The following is a 12,533-nucleotide window of genomic DNA, read 5'->3' as shown; positions in this document are numbered from 1 at the left end:
AGCCCCGGACGGCCGGGGTTTGTTTTCTTCTGCGGCAGGCCACCAGGACTCGCCCTTTCTCAGACTGCACCGGGTATTTTAACAGCTACCTCCCATCCTTGCCCGCACGTGGGCGCGGCCTACACCGCCCCTCTTGCTGTCCCCCAAAGCAGAGCAGCTCCCTCGCCCGCCCCGACGGCCCAGGCCGCGGCCCCGCCTGGGACACTCCCTGGCCCGCCGGCCCCGCGCTCCTGCCTCCGGGACCTGCGGCACCAAGCTCGGGCCGCGCCCGGCGGAGCTGCTGCGGGAACTGGCCCGCAAGAACCAGGAGGACGAGCCGCCTCGCCCTCACCGAGCGCGCCCCCGCACGTCTTGACCCGAAAGTCTTCCAACGTCTTGGGGAAGGCGTCGAACCGCTTCAGCCGCCGGAGCGAGTCCATGCCGCCGACCGGCCCGGCGGAGCCCACTTCCGGCCGCCACCTTGCCCGACCCGGAAGGGACCCGACGTCCAGCCCCGGCCGCGTGCAAGTGGGCGGTGGCTCCGCTCGCTGCTGTCACGCGCGTGCGCCACCCCAGTCACCGCACGGGCTGGGCTGGCCGCGGAGTCAGCATGTCTAATTCTCCGAGCCAGGGCGGCAGCCTCCGCCGGAAATGGGGCAGACTAGGTGCGGGGCAACCCGGAGTCGCCGCTGTGGAGGGCGCGCAGCTGCCACAGCGCTTGCCGGGCCGGGGCCGGGTCTGAGGCTGAGACGCCGTTAGCGGCGGGGGGCGTTAGGTACAGCAGCGCTTCTCGCTCTTGTAGCAGCGCTAGGAAACGCGGCCTCAGACCTTCTGCTTGTTTTGACTACAGAAAAATAAGTGCCGCTTTCCTGTTGCCAGAAACCTAAACCAAACAGGTGAAATCTCGCTTTATCTTGTGATCCTGCTTGCGCGCCTAGCAGCAGGCCCCGCAGCGGTCTTGGAAGATACCCAAGGACTGCGAGGAACCGCTGCATTAAAGACTCAACTTGCAAGTAAAAAGAAAGCCGAATATCTGGTGTTTTTATTTTTTTCACTCAAAAAACATCACTCAAAAACGGCAAAAAGGAGTATGACTTGGCAACTGGAACCTATATTGATTAATACCATTTCATGTTCGGGACAATTGTATCTAATTAACATTTTCCCCTGTGAGAGTCGCACTTTTCTGTGCCTTTGTAGCTCTCAGGGGTACAGTCTGTATTTGTAACTATATGTGTTTCCATGATACATTTCTAGAATACCATTTTAAATGCATGGTATTTTATTTCCTTTTTCTACAGAAGAACTTTGAAGTGGCAGCATAATTTTCATACTCCAGTCTGAACTTTAATTTGACAACACAGTGTCACCTGATGGGGGTACAGGGTTATCAACCACTTCTTTTGGGAGACTTGATAAATCTGTAGCCATAAAGAGACCTTTGAATTAGATGAGTGGAGACCAGATTTCACCTTTCATAAGTGCCACAGGTTCTGGTGCTCTGCAGGCCTTAATGGGGTGATTTTCAACTAGGTTGCCATATGATCCTGGAGTGCTGTGAGATGCTTTCAAGGGTGCCATGAAATAGTAGCAATGTTAGGCATACAAATACGATTTGCAGGATAAAACCAGAGCTTTTCAGCTAGGATCCATAGTGTTAGAAACATTCTAACTTCTTGTGATCTTTCTGAGTTCTTTGCACTGGAAGAATTACTCTTCTGCATTTCCACAGTGGCAAAAAAGTGAAAATTAAGAGCTGGCATTTTCCAAGGGGCAACTACTGCCTTAACACAAATGGGTGGGCTCTCATCAGCCCAGAAGAGACAAATGCCTCACCAGAGACTATCAGCCCAATCACCTTGTGACAGTTATTCAGGCCAAATTAATCCAAGGGAAAGAGTAGAGTGCTATTTAAGTCTAATTTTAAGTCATTTCAGAAGCTCTACAGAAAGGGCGTTCTAATTTAAATAGTTTCTCTTGTTTTCAGTTAAGATTATTTGTTCCTACTCTAGCCCTACTCAACAACCCATCATGTTAAGTATAATGCAACTGCAAATGGCATTGTGACTAGAGCAGGGGCTGTCAACCAGGGGTACATGTACTCCTGGGGACACTTGGGATGGTCCTAGGAGGTACACGTGGGTGGGTGGGGATGGAACACTGCCACCCACCACCCCGCACCACTGCTTCCCAGGAGCAGGAATGGGGGGTGGGGGGTCAGCAGCACCTCTGCATGCCACACAGGCACCACCCAGCCGGCCAGATCCAGAGCAGGGTGGGAAGAGCTTGCATGTGGCAACTGCCCTCACCACTCTGTGGTGCTGCTGCTCCACATCCAGTGATGTGCCACCCCTCTCCGCTCCGCATCCGGCTGCTGGAGGTACACTTATTAAAAAAGGTTTAAAATCCCTGGACTAGAGTGATGATTCTCAAGCAGGGTACCATAGGATACTGTACAATATTAATGCTGTTCAGTGTGCAAACACCTACAGGTTATTTACAAAATAAACCCAGAGATTTCAAATAGGAATCTATAGTGTCAAAAACATTCTCTTGTAGTTTTTCTGAGTTCTTAGCAACAAAATTGTTCTATTATTTTTCTGTAGTCAAGAAATAAGCAAAAGCGAAGAGAGGGGATTTCCTGAGGGAGAGGGAAATGGAGTTAAAAAAGGTTGAGAACCACTAGACTTGAACTTGGGTGTACCTGGGTCCTGTTTCTGGTTCTGCCTTTGGCCTGTGGAAGGACTAGTTGCTAGCCCTTTATGTCTGTTTTCTCATTTGAAAATCAGGGATAATGATACTGACTTTTGTAACGTGCTTTAAAGGTATGGTGACTGAAAAGCACTAAATAAAGAACGAGAATTTTTTATCATAGAATCGTAAGGTTGGAAGAGATCAAAGATCAACTGGACCAACCCCCATGGATGTAGAAATTATATCCAGTTCACCCTTAGCCAATATTTATCTCTTCTTGGACACTTTCAATGAAGATCTTGCCACTTTCCTGAGCCTTCTATTCTACCTTACCATTCTAACAAGGGAAATTTTTCCTGAAATCTAATCTAAATCTACTTTGTTGCAGTTTAAAACCATTGTTCTTCTTGCCCTCTGCAGTATGGGGGAACAATTCTTTTCCCTCTTTCCTTGATGGCAGCCTTTCAGAGAGTTAAACTCCTACTGTGTTTCCCCTTAATCACCTTGTCTGCAAGCTGTATATGCTTGGTTCTCTCTGGGTTTCAGCACACAGCCTGCTGTCTAACCCATTTATCATTTTTATTGCCTGCCTCTGGATCCTCTTTAATTTGTTCGCATCCTTCTTAAACCAGAGTCCAGAACTGCATGCAGTATTCTAGATGAGACCTAAGCAGTATCAAGTAGAGTGGCACTGGTCTGTCTCTAGCCCAGCACTTTAATCAACCTGATGATGATGACGCTGAGGTCCTTCCAACCCTAGGATTTTAAGAAATATTTTTATCCTCTAAAGTGTTTATAGTCCTTACCAGCTTTATGTCAACTGCAAACTTGATCAGCAAACTCTATTCTGGCACCCAATGATGTCTTTACACATGCTGGAGGGGAGAGGCACTTTAATTAGCACAGCTCCAAGAGCTGCTCTAATTAAAGCGCCCAGTGTCTTGTGTATTCAGTGCCCTGTGTTTCAAAATGGTGGCAGGGGGGACTTTTAACTAAGCTTGTTTGACAAGCTTTAGTTAAAGACCCCCTCTGCCATTCTGGAGCACGGGGATGCTGGATACACAAGATGTAGAGGCTACTGGAGTTGGCTAATTAGCATGCTCCAGCAGACTCAATTAATTGAGTCTGACTGTAATTAGAGTGTGTCAGGAGTGTCCCTACATGTCTACAGGCATACTCCACTAATAATCATACCAAATGGATCCAGACTATGCCAGGACAAGAAATGTAAAACCTGCCAATACATCTCCATCAGTCCCACAATAACTGTATACCACAACAGAAGCATCACCATTTCTGGATCTTACATCTGCATCTCCAGAAATGTAATACATCTCATCCAGTGCACCAAATGCTGTAATGAAAACATGTAAGAGAAACCAAACAACAACTGCATGCCAGAATGAACACATGCAGAAAATCCATCAAAGACAAAAAATATTCAATTACCTGTGGGGGCACATTTCTCACAAGACAATCACTCTTTCTCCAGTCTCTCAGTTCTAATCCTCAAAGGGAACTTATAAAACACCTTTTATAGACAAGCCTACGAACCTCACCTCATAAATCTACTGGTTATAAACAATCATGGACTTAATATAGACATTGTATTTATGACACATTACAACCTACCTGACATCTGACTCACCAGGTATCCTGCTTTTAGCTGAACACTTGGATTCCTTCACACTTTCCCTTCCCTTTCTTCCCCCTGCTCTTCTATCTCTATCCTTTGTCTTCCAAACTTCCACTCATTTACATCTTCACAGATTTCTTGTTTACTTTAGCTCCTTTCTACCATGGAGAATTCAGAACAACAGCAGTCTCCCAATGCCTGAAGTGTTCATGCCCGAAAGCTTGCAAAGAACTTTTTTTCCCACTTATTTAGTTGGTCTAATAAAAGATACCATATCTACCCAAAGAACCTTGCCTGCCAAAGCACTAGTAAGTGTGTTAAACAGCACTGGACCCAGGGCCGACCCCTGTGGAGCCCTACTTGAAATTTCCTGCAATTCTGACATTGATCCATTTATCCCTTTGCTTACAATTATTGAGCTGTTTCTACCATACCCTAATTCTATGTAGCTCACATTTCTTCAGTTTACTTAATGTGGTCTAGAACTTTTACTAAAAGCCATATTAAATTCCAAATATAGTATGTCCATTACATTCCCTTCATCTCCCCAACTAGTTATTGTGTCAAAGAAGAGCTAGTTGGTTTGGCATGATTTGTTCGTAAATCCATGCTGGCTGCTACTGATCAGCTTTTCATCCTCCAGATGTTTACAAGTTGACATTTTTAAAACTTGCTTCAGCAACTTCCCTGGTATTGAAGTCAGCCTGACTAGTTAATAATTCCTTGGAACCTCCTTTTTCAAAGATGGGCATTGCGTTAACTTTTTTCTTATCCTTTGAAACCTCATCTTTCTCCCATTAATTTAGAAAAACTGCCAGCAGCTCAGAGATCTCTTCAGTGCCTGGGATAAATTCTGTCTGGCCTTGCTGACTTAAATTCATTCAAGTTAGTCAAAGCTGCCCAAATATCATCATCTCAGCCTTTCCCCATCTTTGTCATCTAAAGATTCTATACATATCAACAACACTGAGTTTGGTGTTAAAGTCATAAATATATTTTAAGTTAGTATCTTTTAAAGAAAAAAAGATATAAAAATAAATGGTAACACCGTCAAAAAGATTAAAATATTATTTGTCAAAGAAAGTAAAATATTTTTTACTTTTCCATCACTGTATATTCCTTGGATTTAAAAGCGTTATTCCCAGGGCAACTTTATCTGAAGCTTTTTTTTCCCTTATGAATTTTTATTTTACTATATTCTTGCGTAGATAGAGATGTTTCACATTTTGCTTTGCCACCCCAGCAGGTACCCTCTAAAGAGCTATCAGTTTCCTTTCGGTACTTGGAAAGGAGAAATTGCTTGACTATATGCTACTTTGGTTCAGTGCTCACATGTGGAATTAGGTTTTCCCAAGCACATCTCCACATGAGTGGAGCTTCTTGTTTGTATAATGTACTGAATCAGGCTGCGGCTCTGTGAGAGCAGTCTGGAATATACGAATTGCCCTACTAGTTCAACATTTAGTTCCATAGCCTATTTCAGACTACTGCCAGCACTAGCTGCTTTGAAGGTACAGGAAACCCCCTTGGAATGTGCTGCTCCAAATAAAGTATTTTCCTCATCCTGTTGTTTTGTTCCTTGGAGCTGAAATGTTAGATCTTTCTCACATGCTGTTTGTTTGGTAAATTACTATACTCTTGCTTGTGCCTCCCAGGCTACCTTCAGACCCACTGTGCCAGAGCTGAGAAGAAAAACTCAGTTCATGCAAAAAAGCAATGAGCCTTTGCCCCAAACCCCATCCCTGTATGTACTCACTGGAGATCTGTTCTGTAATCACTCCCCAGAGTACTCTCTATGGACATGTTACTGTACAACCTGAAAAGTTCCTGTGTTGCACATATAGGTTTTAAGAACAGAAAATAGCCATATCCAGACTAGTTCCATCCTCCTGTGGGCAACAATCAGTTGGGTGGTGCACTGTTCTTGAGAATCAGTGTTTTGGATGGGACCTTGACAAATCATGGCCAAGCCAGTGTAAATCATCACATTTTTAAATGCTACCACTGTAGCTCTGAAAGAGAGGCGAGTCTCTATTATACTTGCCTGGTGCTGTTAAGGATGGCACTACCAGACAAATTTCAAGCCTTACTTGGTTTCAGGTGTAACCCGCTTGTTGAACATGGATTCAGCCCCCTACTTCCTGCTACCTCAGTCCACCCGGTTGGGCTGCTCTCAGCATTGAATCCAGTAGGTGTTTCTCTGAAGACTGGCTATCCCATTCCAGAGCTGTCAAAATCAAGTTGTAGTTCAAAGATTCATCCAGCTTCTCGGTTTCAATTTCTAGCACAGTAGCTTTGGGGTCCCTGGCTACAGCTGCTAAGGAATGAGAGAGCTCCTGGTGCAAGCCTGAGAGCTCCTGGCTTGTTTTGGCACAGCACTCAATGTAGTCCTGCTTCTGCTTCCGCTCCAGCATTAGCTGTGTCTTCAGAAGGGACACCTGAAGAAAAAGGATAGCCCAAGCTCAATCAGTCAGAAGCAAGGAGACAGGAACTGCCATTCTGGCTGAGACTAAAGGAGATATGGATCCTGTCAACATGAGAATAGCTGAAGTCCACTATTGTATATCCTGCTTTTGGTTTTTTAAAATTCAATTTGCATTTTCCTTTCTCTATTTTGATGAGGTGGTTGACAGTCTCCTCAGCAGACCCTGTTTCCCAAGTTCCCACCCTCAATTTCTTCAGCTCCTGCCCCCAACAGCCTCATGAGTCACCAGCATGTCAATCCACTTCGCAGTGTTCTCACCCCTATTGTTAGGGTAGCTTGTTATGTTTAATGCTTTAAAGTTGCACTTGCTTATAGTATTGTTTATAGTTAGCCTTATTAAATAACTGCTTAAGTTTTGTCTTTACTAACTTTTTTGTTTTTTATTTTTAGCTGGCTTTGAGTTGTTTTTGTAGAGCTCATAGGTTCTCATTATATCTTTTCTTTTTTATCGTGGTGAATTCTGTTAACAAGGCAATGGCCTTGTTACCAGCTGCAATTAATTGAACTTGGCACTAACCAGTTAAATCAGAGGGATGAAAGCATTGGATATATTAATGAAAGGTGATAAGGGAGACCAATGGACAATGCCCAAAGTAACACACCAGAAAAAGACCAAATTAAGAGGTGTGCTTGTGATGGGTCTGTTAGACAAAGGAATGTGTGGGCGAGATAAAAGATGGACAATATGCTGACTGCAGAGAGACCAATCCAAAAGCAAAGAGTCATCAAAGCAGTGAAGCTGATGAAAAGCATAGAAGTGGGGAACAAGAAAGTTCGTCGTTGTTATCATACATCCAGCCTTCAACACCTGTCTGGACCATCCGAGCCCACTATGTACCCTTTGCTTCCAGGAACTGGGTGGCTGTCTTTTCTGCTGAGCAAAGTAACATCTGGGATTGGGTGAGATTATTGTACTGAATATTTTTCTCTCTCTGAATATAGAAACTGCTAAGATAATACTTGTTGTACTAATAAAGTTAAACTTTGATTTTAGGATACCAAGTTGTCCAAGACTTTGATTTTAGGACACTGAGTTGTCTGCATTCTTATCTCACGTTCCATTTAAGGGTTATTGGTGCTTTAATGATCCCTAAGCACTATCTGGTGGACAATGGTGCAAACATTGGCTGAAGTAAGGGGACATGAGTGTCCAACCTTGCTAGGGTAGTCTGTAAGCCAACAAACTTGGGGAAATGCTATAATAATTTAAGATATAATTCATACCATCCACTTCCAAACTCACAGGGGAAGGGATGGGGCACAATGAGATCTTCAAAGAAAGCTGATATATGCAGGGTACACAGGCATGGACTTGGAATATAAACAAACAGAAATTACTTAATCAGCTACCAGGGTTCTTTAAAATGTGTTATCAGTAGGAATATTTGGCAGTGGATGTGCTTCAAGCACTCGGCTGAGAGAAATTTTGTTCCAAATTTGCCTTGTTTCTCCTTGTAAGGCCCAGGTACAGATGACATGCACTACATTTGACACTGCTTTGAAAGTTACCTGACCTGCAGAGAATGGCAGGTGTGGATCCAAAACCTTACAGCAACAACCTCCACCAAAAGCATTCTGTACACTTTCTGAATCTACTTAAGTTTCTTCCTTCCTCCAGACTCAGGGGTGATAATGGGGAAAAACTGCAGCAAAAAACCCCCAAGCTTGTGGGTTTCTGGAATGGTAGAGAACTAGGATGGGACCTTGGCAGATCATCATAATCAAATCAGTGGACACCAAGAGGATTGAGGAGAATGCTTGCAGTGCCCAACAGCAACCCTAACACTGAAACAAGCATGAGTCTAAAACTGCTTACCTTAGCAGGGACTGTAACCTGGGGCCTGCATGGAATCATGCAAGGAACCCAGCAGAACTCGTAAAGGTAGCCATTTTAACAGGCTTCCTCAAAGTGCTGTCTTCAGTCCCACAGCTGAGCTCTGCTGTGCCTGGTGGGGCCTAAAACTCTTATATGAATGTATTTATAACCCTAAAAGTAAAAAAGTGTCAATGCCTGCTGAGGATATTCTTTCCAGTTCCCCAGATTCTCTCCAATGCATACCAGAGTCTAATCCTGCTATAATCCCTCTAATCACAAGGGGCTACAGTGCCAGCAATACCTTTGCATTTAATATTCCCATTCTGTGTCCAGGACATGGAGGCCCTGGGAGGAGGGGATTCTTTAGAAGCTTGTTGGAAGAGTAAGATGGAAAAGGGTTCAAAGGGAAATGGAGATAGGTGAGGAGATGGGCTTGACAGGAGCACACTGAGCCTCTTGGTCTCTTCTCTCAGTGGTAGACTGACAGATTGCTCTTTCATCTTAGAGCATTTCAAACTTTCTGAATGCAGAGACTTCTCCCTAATGTGGATCACCATCTACACCTTGGGCCTAGATCAGGGGTGGGCAATTATTGGGCTGGAAGGCCTCTTAAGGAGTTTTGGTGAACTAGTGCAGGTTGGGGGTGGTGGTGACCCAGCACTGTGGTGGGGAGAGGGGTGCAATTGATCCTATCCAGCCCTGAGCTGTTTGCCCCAACCCCACCCCCAGGGGTGCTGGATGGAGCGGGTGGGCATGGTTTCCATGGAGGCCAGCCCAGGACCCCCTGGAGACGGTCCAGAGGAGGGCCACTCATATGGTTGGGGGCCTCCGTGGCCAGCCCTATGAGAAGAGGCTGAGGGACCTGAGTCTCTTCAGTCTCCACAAGAGGAGACTGAGGGGGGATCTTGTGTCTGCCTACAACCTTATCAGGGGCCAGCAGCAGGGACTCGGGGAAAGTCTGTTCACCAGGGCCCCCCTTGGAGTCACCAGGACCAATGGCCACAAGCTGAGGGAGGATAGGTTTAGGTTAGATATTAGGAAGAACTACTTCACTGTAAGGGTGGCCAGAGCCTGGAATAGGCTTCCCAGAGAGGTGGTGCTCTCACCTTCCCTGGGGATCTTCAAGAGGAGACTGGATAGGCACCTGGCTGGGGTCTTATGACCCCTCCTACCCCCAGTGCTCCTTCCTGCCTATGGTGGGGGGTCGGACTAGAAGACCCGTCTAGGTCCCTTCCGACTCATTGATTCTATGATTCCTGGGCAAGGTGCACTCAGCCAGGTAGATGGAATGGGGCCGTGGGCAGGTGGAGAGTAGCATCCAGGAGCTGGATGGGCAGGTACAGCCAGGATTGTAGGGTGGTGATTTTGTGGGGGCTGGGGCCCAGAGCAGAGCTGCAACCCACTTCCTGCCCGTGGAATCAGCACCTACCACAAGTGGGGAGATTAGGGGAGTGGATTGCAGTTCTGCCCCAGGCCCTGGCCCTGTACTTTCACTATCCCGTGATCCCAGCACTAGTTCTGCCTGCCCTTCCTGCTCCCTGATGCTGCTCCCCCCCACCCATGGCTCCATCCCATCCACCTGGCTAAGCATGCACTGCCTGTGCAGCTCTTGGGCTGGTCTCAATGGAGACCCGACCTGCTCGATCTGTTTGGCAACAGCAGTCAAGCAGAGTGAACTGCTTCCATGGGGGCTGCTAGGAAACCCAGTTACACCACTGCACTGCCCCTGCCCCGCACCCAGGGCTGCCTGCACCTGGACTGCCCCCTGTGACTGAGCCAGGCAGGGCCAAGAGACCTGCTGCAGGCTGGATAAAAACCGTTGGCAGGCAAGATCCAGCTTGTGGGCCATATTTTGCCCACTCCTGGCCTATATGAACATGGTCTTTGGAAGATGGCTGAGAGGTCTAATCAACTAAACAGAGGGTACTCCTGGGCTAATCAGTCATGTGGTAATAAATTTAGTTGGGCTTCTGGCCTACTTGACTAGAAAAACAGACAGAGACCAGAAGTGCTGATACTGCTTATTTCAGTTAAATGTTCTGAGATAAGGAATCCTGCATGCCTTGTTTTGTCTTGATATAGTACCCTGTGTATGGATGTTAAGTTTATTTTTCTCTCTGAGAAACCAGAAACTGGTAACTATTTTTATAAGCACAACGTTTCACTCTCCTTTAAGTAAACAGCCTGTATGTCTGTGTGTGTGTTAGATCAGTGATTTACAGTCCAAGGTCATATTTTTTTTCTCTGTCTTAAATATAAATATGGTTGTAAACTTAGAGAGTCCTAGAAATCCTTTGAAACAGACAAATGGGTGATTCCCCTTCCTGTGTGAAATCTTCCCTGTGATCACAGTATAGCCCTAAATAAAGAAAAGCTGGCTCTGTCAGTTCTGATTCAACCACAACGCAAAGTCTGATTTCTTCCACAGTCATAAAGCAACTGGTTGCTTTAAAGGGCTGAGGTACAGAATGTGCCAATTCTCCTCATCCATCTCCAAATCTGGATAGGCACAAAACTGCCTGCTCTGTCACACTTGCCTCATGTTGACTGTATATCTGAGACAACAGGCACTGAATAAAACTTAGTTCCCACAAGTTGTGCTTCATTAGGACCTGGCCAATACCCCAGTGCTGCAAGCTTTGCCATTACTGTTTTACTAGACACTGTTTGAAATCCGGTCCTGAAAGCTTCCTTGCTCCTATGCCTGACAAGTGACAAGCCAGCACGCCAATGCTTTGAGCTTCCTCCCTACCATGTCACACTGGGACTCAGCTGACACCTCTATCCTTCAAAATTTTTCACTGCTGTGCCCCACCAGGAGCCAGTGCAGCACCCCAGTGCAACAGGCTTCACTACTCCTTACCTGTTTCTGTAACCTGGCAAATTGCTTGTGGCAAGTATGGGCCTCCTTCTGTGAAGAAATCACAAAGGAATTCTATTAGTCTGCAGTCTGCTTGGGGTAGTCTGCTAGGCCAAAGTACACGGGACTTGGTGCTGTCCAGGGCCTCTTTTGAATCACCCAATAATGGTTTGAGGAGACTATGAAGTGTTCATGCCATCCCCTGCTCAACTGAAAAAGAGATGCTGTTCAGACCTGTCCTGGACTGGGTGCCTTCTCCCGGCCAGCACTGGACATGTGAAGCACACAGGCATCTGAAAGTGATGGGCCAGCACGTTCTTTCTTCAGCCTCCTCCGCTCACATTCCACCTGCAGGCAGGAGATAGGAATAGGTCACAGACAGATGCCAGGAAGCAAGGAGCTACACAACTAAAAGCACCAAAAAGGGCAGACAAGGTTTTTACTCAGAAGTGGAGGAATGGGAAGAGATGGTACTGGAATGCATGAGTGTGTGGGAAAGTAACAGGAGCAAGCAATGCCAAAGGAAGCACATATGAGGGAAGAGGGTGAAACACGACATGCCTGAATGACCAATGCTTCCATGCCACAGTACTGAAGGTATTTTAGTTAATGATAACAGGAATTAATTTCACCTGCTCTAATGTCTTCCTCAGCTGGGCATTGAGTTGCTCCTGCTCAGTTTTGTCATGTTCCAGCCTCGCAATGGCTTGTTGCAGTTGTTCCAGCCGCTCTTGCAATAATTTCCTCTCTGCCCCCCATGGTGGCTGCTTCGCCTCCTCTTCCATTGCCTGCTGAGTGTATAGACAGGCACCCAGGTAAGCTGGTATAGTTTATTTTTGTATGTATTTAGTTATATACTTGTTCATTCGATTTATATGCTGCCCATCCCAACAAGGACTCAGAGTGGCTTACAATAAGAAAACAGATTAACTTAAAAACAGGAGAATGACAAGAGGATGAAAACAGAGAAACTAGCACGTCAAGATAAAACAGAATCCCCCTAAACAACAACTCATCCTAGTTTTGTTTGGCAAATGCCTACCCAAATAAGCATTTTTACAGC

The 12,533-nt window shown here is 45.9% G+C and overlaps 2 protein-coding genes across 14 annotated transcripts in view; both read right to left on the bottom strand.

Annotated features, from left to right (window-relative positions):
- The window catches only part of ERGIC3 (ERGIC and golgi 3), a 71,752-nt gene extending 65,328 nt beyond the window's left edge, over window positions 1-6,424 (bottom strand). For 6 of the 7 annotated variants that reach the window (XR_016444376.1, XR_016444379.1, XR_016444377.1 and 3 more), the window contains exon 1: window positions 332-862. Coding sequence is in view for 3 of the 7 variants with exons in the window: in XM_090064160.1 (XP_089920286.1) it covers window positions 332-419 (88 nt within the window). In the remaining 4 variants the exon portion in view is untranslated. Of the gene's footprint in view, window positions 1-331; window positions 863-6,353 lie in introns of those variants that run through there. The other variant, XR_016444378.1, reaches the window with a different exon arrangement.
- Window positions 1,000-12,533, bottom strand: part of CEP250 (centrosomal protein 250) — a 125,308-nt gene continuing 113,774 nt past the window's right edge. For 6 of the 7 annotated variants that reach the window (XM_090064153.1, XM_090064157.1, XM_090064158.1 and 3 more), the window contains 4 exons: window positions 12,103-12,261; window positions 11,705-11,818; window positions 11,474-11,521; window positions 1,000-6,747 (listed from right to left, as the gene is read on the bottom strand). In XM_090064153.1, the coding sequence (XP_089920279.1) occupies window positions 6,454-6,747; window positions 11,474-11,521; window positions 11,705-11,818; window positions 12,103-12,261 (615 nt within the window). In that variant the 3' untranslated portion in view covers window positions 1,000-6,453. The remainder of the gene's footprint in view (window positions 6,748-11,473; window positions 11,522-11,704; window positions 11,819-12,102; window positions 12,262-12,533) is intronic. The other variant, XM_090064156.1, reaches the window with a different exon arrangement.

This window comes from Crocodylus siamensis, chromosome 10 (genome assembly GCF_052110815.1).
Source record: "Crocodylus siamensis isolate JL-2025a chromosome 10, ASM5211081v1, whole genome shotgun sequence".
Classification (NCBI taxonomy): domain Eukaryota; kingdom Metazoa; phylum Chordata; order Crocodylia; family Crocodylidae; genus Crocodylus; species Crocodylus siamensis.
This window is presented reverse-complemented; position numbering and strand designations above follow the sequence as displayed.